Source organism: Scardinius erythrophthalmus, assembly GCF_964197995.2.
Source record: "Scardinius erythrophthalmus genome assembly, chromosome: 22".
In the NCBI taxonomy this organism is placed as follows: domain Eukaryota; kingdom Metazoa; phylum Chordata; class Actinopteri; order Cypriniformes; family Leuciscidae; genus Scardinius; species Scardinius erythrophthalmus.
This window is the reverse complement of record NC_138242.1, coordinates 33,433,077-33,440,611: the sequence shown is the minus strand read 5'-3', so window position 1 is coordinate 33,440,611 and position 7,535 is coordinate 33,433,077. Positions and strand designations below refer to the sequence as shown.

The 7,535-nt window shown below is 38.6% G+C and overlaps 1 protein-coding gene across 2 annotated transcripts; it reads right to left on the bottom strand.

The window, feature by feature from the left end:
* Window positions 1-634: 634 nt before the first annotated feature.
* On the bottom strand, window positions 635-7,185 carry LOC308682388 (uncharacterized protein). 2 transcript variants are annotated; one of them, XM_081352099.1, is made up of 8 exons: window positions 7,054-7,185; window positions 6,851-6,924; window positions 4,351-4,406; window positions 3,732-3,925; window positions 3,472-3,626; window positions 2,944-3,362; window positions 2,644-2,852; window positions 635-2,546 (listed from the first exon to the last, which is right to left on the bottom strand). In XM_081352099.1, the coding sequence occupies exons 2-8, from the start codon at window positions 6,910-6,912 to the stop codon at window positions 2,349-2,351; spliced, it is 1,293 nt and encodes a 430-aa protein (XP_081208225.1). In that variant the 5' UTR covers window positions 6,913-6,924; window positions 7,054-7,185; the 3' UTR covers window positions 635-2,348. The 2 variants fall into 2 exon arrangements, with proteins under 2 accessions (XP_081208225.1, XP_081208224.1); XM_081352098.1 differs by having other exon boundaries at window positions 6,851-7,185.
* Window positions 7,186-7,535: the final 350 nt, after the last annotated feature.

Sequence of the window (7,535 nt, the reverse complement as noted above, 5' to 3'; positions counted from 1 at the left end):
AGGTCATACAGTGTCCAGTTGGCTTCGGGAGGAGTCATAAGGAGAAACAGGAGACATCTCCGAAGGGATCATGCATTGACCCCTATAGAGTCCAACCAAACAGAGACTGTTGACCCTGACAATACAAAAAACGAAAAACCTGCGGACACTCACTCACAACTCACCACCAAAATGGAGAATCAGATGCAAAACACGGTACAGCCAGATATCTCAGAACCTGTTGTCACAAAAGCAGGACGTTTAGTAAAGAAACCTCAACACTTACAAGACTATGTCACCTGAAAAAAAAAGAAAAAAAAAAGTAAGAATTTACTTTTTGAAAAACATTTTTTTTTTGGAAAGAAATGTAAAAATGTTGTAATGGAAATGTGACATATGTTATAAGGAAATGGTATATTGTTCTTGGCTGTACCAGAAATTGATTAGGAGTTTTGGTTTGGAATGTTAGTTCTTATTTCAAAAAAAAAAAAAAAAGAAAGGATGTAACAATAGGAACTATTGTTGTAGATGTTGTTGGAGTGGGGATCCACAAGAAAGGGAACACACCAGAGAGAGTAGTCACATGTGAAATGTGTGTAGAGACCACTGGCTATGTTAGAGACCCACAAGTTTATTAAAAAGAAGAGTCAAGATAGTTTGGGTGTTTGTCTTTATTAAAGTGGAAAGACACATGAAAAAACACAGACTAATTTTTACTAGGAGCGCTGTAACAAAATAACACAGTATCATAAAAGCACTAATTCCCTACCTAGTATCAATGCCAGACCTATATGTTCATAGGTAAGCTACAGTAACTACTAACTGCAAATTACTACATGATACTGATGTCTGATCATGCCTGAAAACTCTCAGTGTATAAACTGTATATCTAAAAACTGTAACGTTAGCCTACATGTGAGATGGGAACAGACTTTGCTGTGAGGCATATATCTCTAATGTTACCTGTGGTAAAATGATGGGAACAGACTTTGCTGTGGGGAGTTGGCTGAAAGTTTAGCCTATTTATCCTAGCTAGCCACAAGTCTCTCCTGCGCTGGCTCAACTGCTCTGTCTCCTTCCCTTCACGTTTTCTGACAGTCTGTATCACATAAAAACTAACTCCGGGGTTCTTATTGCTGTTGTTAGAACAGCCGTGTATTACACAACACACCATTGCACTGTTTTAAAAAAAATACAGCGATAATACCGACGCTGCCTCGCTTGTCAATTGACAGACTGACAGTTTCCGTGGTTTCTATGTCAACAACATGGTCGCCGTGGACATTGATGACGTAGATCGAATAAGAACTATATGATGTAAATGGACATGACAGGAAAATAAGTCCGGAAGATGGCAGTAGGGCTACGCTAGTGGATACAAGCTAGAAGAAGAAGAAGAAGAAGAGTAGTCAAACAATCCAAAGAAAACATATTTAAAGGTCCCGTTGCATGCGATTCCATGTTTCAAACTTTAGTTAGTGTGTAATGTTGCTGTTAGAGCATAAATAATATCTGTAAAATTATAAAGCTCAAAGTTCAATGCCAAGCGAGATATTTTATTTAACAGAAGTTGACTACAAAAAACGGCTCGATTGGACTACACCCCTCTACTTCCTGCTTTAGTGATGTCACCAGAACCGTTTCTTGACTAAGCTCCGCCCACAGGAATGCTCCCTCAACTCTACTGGCTACTTGCGCACTTCTTATAACTTAGCCTACTGTGTTTACTCAGCTCTTACGGTGATTTTCTGAAGAAAAACTGACGCTTCATCTTTTGTGTGATGTACAATAAACTTTATTAAACTCATCAGTACATGTTTGATCATCATTCAGACAGCAGACTTGTAGGCTATTAATAAATAATGGATACATAGCCTACAAGCAGATGACAAATACGTTATAATAACCGTAATTAAACTACTAAACTATACCTGTTTCATCTCTATACAGCACTCTGACTCTGTAGGCATTATTGTCCGACTCGAAATGAACGCCGTTACTGAGAGTTTCTGATATTATCATCATTCCGTGAGATGAATTTTTCCTGACAGACTGAGCGCGAGCTCATGAAGCTCCGCCCCCAGGGTCGTCCAGCAGCACCTCATTTGCATTTAAAGGGCACACACTGAAACGGCTCGTTTTTCTGAGCCCCAACAAATGTAAATTTAAACATGCTGTAAAAAATGATCTGTTGGGTATTTTGAGCTCAAACTTCACATACACACTCTGGGGGCATCAGAGACTTATTTTACATCTTGTGAAAAGGGACATAGAATGGGACCTTTAAAACTGAAAGAAAAGACACTTACAAAATAAGATTGGATAAACATTTTCAAATCTGACCAAAATTTCTCGTAGATTCGTAGATCTCACTGCATAATGGCTGCAGGACTGACAGTATTTGGTCTTATATTCTCTAGTTCATCTTTCACACTATCAAGCTCTTTCTGCCTCTCTTCAATAGACAGAGATGAAGGACTGATCTCCAGGAACCTGTAGGCCTGATTCGCCTGAACGCTGAAGATCTTGTAGGCCTTCATGGAGTTGATGCCAAACTTTGTCCATTCCTGTTCAAAATAATTTTAACATCAGAGGTCAGAGGTCAAGCAATTTACCGTCTCACAACAGCAGAACTTTAGAAACATCATCATCATCATCGTTTACCTCTTGAGCTGCATCTATGGACTCCAGGAACTCTTCCTTCATATCAGCAAGATCATCAATCCAATCCTCCCCAGCAAAGGTCTTTTTCTTCAGTATGTCCAGCAAAGAACCCACTTTCTCACAGAACTTCTGAAGCTGAACCAGAATTTGCTGGATTTGAGACAGACCCTTCTGGACTTTATCAAGGTGTGTGACGCTGGCCATCTGACCTGTGATGTCCGTTACAGAAGTTAAACAGATGAGCAAACCTAAAATACACACGAGGTTTAAGCATTAACAAGAAAACATGTAGAGTCTCACCGTTTTTAATTTTTAATTTGTCCAGCTTCAGCTGATGGTCCATCAGCTCGTTCTGGAAGCTCCACTCTTGCTCTTTCAGACGATTCTGTGCTTCAGTGATCTCAGATAAATCAACATGAAGAGCCATGATCTTACTTTCCTCTGTATTGAAGGTAATCGTTTTCCAAAAGGAGCTAAAAGTATTTTCTTCCTTTCTGCGGCTGATACATTTATCTATCTCTGATTTACTCTTGTCAATCTTCTTCTTATAGTCTTCTTTAACTTTACCGATGTAAAGAAGGTCTGCTTCCAGACCATCAATAATCTTCTGAAGATCCTCCATCTCACTGGTTTGCTGCTGCAGCTTCTCCTTGGTTTCGTTGGTTTCACTGATGATGTCACTGGTCAATGCGGCTACATCACTGTTATGTTCATGATACCTGGATGTGCATTAGATATTTCAAAATATTTTATTTTAATAATCAGTTATGGTTTTTGAACATTATGCAAGTGTTTAATTTGATAATGTCTTCAAATTCATATTCTCACTTCTTCACAATATCTTTAACATCTATTATGATGTCACCGATCCAATCTTTGGCCTTTTCTAGGAATTTCAGTGCTAAATGTGGTTTGTTTTTCTCCGCAGCCACCTTCAGACTGGGCAGCAGTGATGTGACAAGGTTATCACTGGTTCCTACACACTGTAAAGGCAGAAATAAGAGACAAGAAGGGACGATTCAGTGTTTGTATCATCAACCGAAGTCTGGATTTAATGAAGCTGTTGGAAAATTAACATGGATGAATGCCTTCAGCAGAAAAGCCTCAGAGGATCCGAACAGCAGTTGTGTTTCAACGGCTTGTTTTCTGATCAGACGCTCCAGCTCTGGGTCTGTACCCAGACACAGGTAAGCCATGCGATAGAGGAGAGCCGTTCGCTGCGCAGTCGGAAGAAGCTCCAGAATGAACTCAGGAGTGCTTGCGGAATCACTGTTGACAAAGTCTGAGGTACAAGACACAGTTAGTCCTTTGGTTAATATTTTTAGGTTAGCAACACTTAACAAGTAAAAGTTTTTTTGTATTTTTACTTCAAAAAGCTAATAATATAATGTTACAATTATGCTCAAATTGGACATGCATAACAATTAATGATGCATATTTGATATTGGTGTACGTTCACATTAATGTATAGTTTCAGAAATGCTGTCAATTAAAATATATTATATCATAAGTGCTAGTGCATACCAACGATATGTAAATGTAGGCCTACTTCCTGTTGCATTTACTAAAATAGGGTTACATGACCCTTAGAACTTTGTTCTGTCGTGTTCAGCACTTGCTATTAAAACTTCATAGAATAATTGATATTTCAAGCAAAAGCTGGAATTAATACATTTTGTACATGGTTTGAAATTTAAACTCTCTCACCTGTGCCATCAGCCGTGTTCTTACAGAGTGTCCACTGGTGAAACTTGCTAGAGTCTCTAGAAGCACAAAAGAAAGACAACATATTGCTTATGAGACATCACATGATGGAAATGTCTGTTATGTGTCACAGCACATGCAGTGGTCTTAGAAGTCCAGTGGACCCCAGCCCAAACTATAGGAGCAGCTGCTGCAGCATTTCACTAAACACATTTTATTGTTCACAAACTATTCTTTCACAAACATTTTTCTCTGGCCTTGTTTAATGTTTGGATACACTTGAATTAATTTTTGTTTCATGTGACTTTTTGATCTAATTTATTACCATTAAATGAACAAAATTGAGCAGGATGTTGTAAAAAAATTATTAGTTTTACATTTGTTAAAATCCTTTAAAGGTGAACTAAGTAACTTTTTTTACCTTAACTGAACAGCTTCGGAGTCATTGGAATGGTTATATTACTTATTTCGGGTTGAATGGTGGTCGTTTCGCACCCCCCTGGTGCCCGTGAGCGGAAAATACGCACTTGCAACTTTGAGCCGGCGGGCCGCCGGCCGCCGCGTCAGGAAGTCTCGCGTGATATCAGGTCTCGCGATGTAAACAATTGCTTTACGGCCAAAAGAAATCTGCTAAAATGCTGTCATTATTGCGCTCCTTCACGCTGTCCGAACCCGAATGAAGAAGACGTTTTAAAGAATGTCCCATCTGCTTTGATGTCGTTGATCTATAGCCTCTGGTGTCTGAGAATCACCAACGAGTTTTTACAACAGTGTTGTCAAATATCTATTCCGAAGCTGTGGGGGGAGCTCTAGAGAGAAACCTGCGAGCAAAAAGCGAGAATACAGCGAAGAAATCCCGAAGCTACTGTGCTGCTTTAATTTGTTTTCAGGTCCTGTTTACACCTGGTCAATCATGCATGTTTACTGATCGGATATGTAGATTTGTCTCAATAACTGACACAACACAGACTGAGGTTGCCAACAGAACGTGTTGTTTTTATTTTTCCCTTCACCTTCACATAGAGCTGGTAAGTCCCACCCCTTCCACAAACCCCACTGGACCTCTAGGTTGAAAAATCGTCAATGCAAGTGAATGTGAGAAAATAATTATTTTCTAGTCCCGTTTGAATTTTGCCATGAATGTGAACATATGTTATCTGTGAATTTTTAATATAATTTTTCGTGTAAAGAATGCTACAATTTAGCGGGTAGAAGTTTGATACGGTTAGACTTTGTGTGAGAGCACTTTGTGGACTACAACTCTCGCTGCTTTCGACGCGTTTGATATACGTCACCACCACTAGCACACGGATCCCGCTATACATGGTTACATTTGGGTACAAAACACACAAGCATCTCGATCTGTCTCCATAGATTATCGTAGCATTAGCATCGTGATTTGACAAGTGGAGGGAAATGTGTTATGTATTTCTCGTTATGTCTTTTCCACAACTGCTAGCCAAAGAATCATACAATATACTGTCAAACTCGTAACATTAAAAATTACATAAAAAATTCATAGACAACATATGTTCACATTCATGGCACAATTCAAACAGGACCAGAAAATAATTATTTTCTCACATTCACTTGCATTGACGATTTTTCAATGGTCCACTTGGGGTTTTACGGATGGGCGGGACTTACCAGCTCTATACGTGTCCCTGTACGACTGACCACGCCCACCTTCACGCGTGACACCATATCTCTAAACACGTAAAAAGCCACATTTAAAAAAAAAGCAGAAAACGAGCCTATTTCCAAAAAAATGGAGTGTTCCTTTAATGTTAACCTGCAACATTTTTCTAAATGTTAAATGAATTCACATACAGCGGTGAAAAGTGCTATATTAATAAATGTGAATTGAACTGAATTAAAACCGCCTCGAGAAATGTCCCGACAATGATAATAATACCAGAAATGTTTTGTGGGTTTTTTATTTATTTATTTATAATAGAAAAACACCTTATAAATCAGACAGAATTATATTTTTTGAAAATGTAAAAATGAAGAAAGATTTCTGTGATTGGTTTAGGAGTTATAATATACAGTGTGCACAAATCATTATGTTTAAGTAAAGTCCCAATGTGTTTTAGTTTAGCAGGTGTATCTTATTGGATAGTCTAGCCTACTATATAGCCTACACCGTGTGTTTAAAGTCAATTAAATAAGGTTTCGCACATTAGGCTACATATTCCGTGTTTTCCTGAACGCAATCTTCAACGGGGTCACACGGTGAGAGGTGATTATAGACTACAGAGATGCCCAAATCAGAAATTTCAACATAGTATTTCCGTTTAAAAGCTGGGTTCACACTGTACGAATTTGGCCGTCTGAGACAAATTTAGCAAATCCTAAAAGATTCCCCTGATCCTAGGCTAAAATCTGCAATCTTTGATCGTTAGTTTGACATGCTCACCATGATAGCCGACTAAAGAGTAAGTACCATAGCGATCAAAACAGCCTCAGACAAAATTCTGGAAGTATATAAGATTTTACTCACGGTCCTGCAGTGCGACTTCTCGATCGATCATAGGGAAATTCGCTTGGTTTTTCAAGATGCATAATCAAAATGAACTGTATGGTATAGATAACTTTCACATTAACATTAACATTAACGTTAGACATGTCTTAATTAACGTTTGACATTTATTAATTAGACATTTATTAATTTCTTTGCAGCCTCCACAACAGCCTTCACCGAACCTCTCACTGCTTGATGATGTACAGCTCTGGACGAGTATTCTTGCGTGCGTGCGTGCGTTCTTAAGAGGGTCATGAACCTCCTCTTTCAGCTCAAGACTGACTCACAATCTTTTTGAAAAATGCAGCTTGTATAGAGGGAGGAGAGTGTGTGTGACAGGGTAAGGCAGGAGAGGAAGAGGGAGGCGAGGCCCAAGCCGACTCTCACTAGAAATCAGGGGTAAAACGTGAGGAAATGCAAGATTTTTATAGTCCAGTGAAATACACTGACAACCGTCTGTTTTGTCCTTTTAAGGCAAGACAGTAAATAGGGCAAAAAACAAAAACAAACAACAACCCTGATATCACCATACTTCCCCAGTAGACAAATATGTGTATTTGAAGTGAAATGAGAGAAAATACTCATGTAAAAAGAGTTTTTGAATGTTTCTAAAGTGTTTTATATGTCGATTGTAATTGGATGATAACGTTTAAGTGAGTTAAAT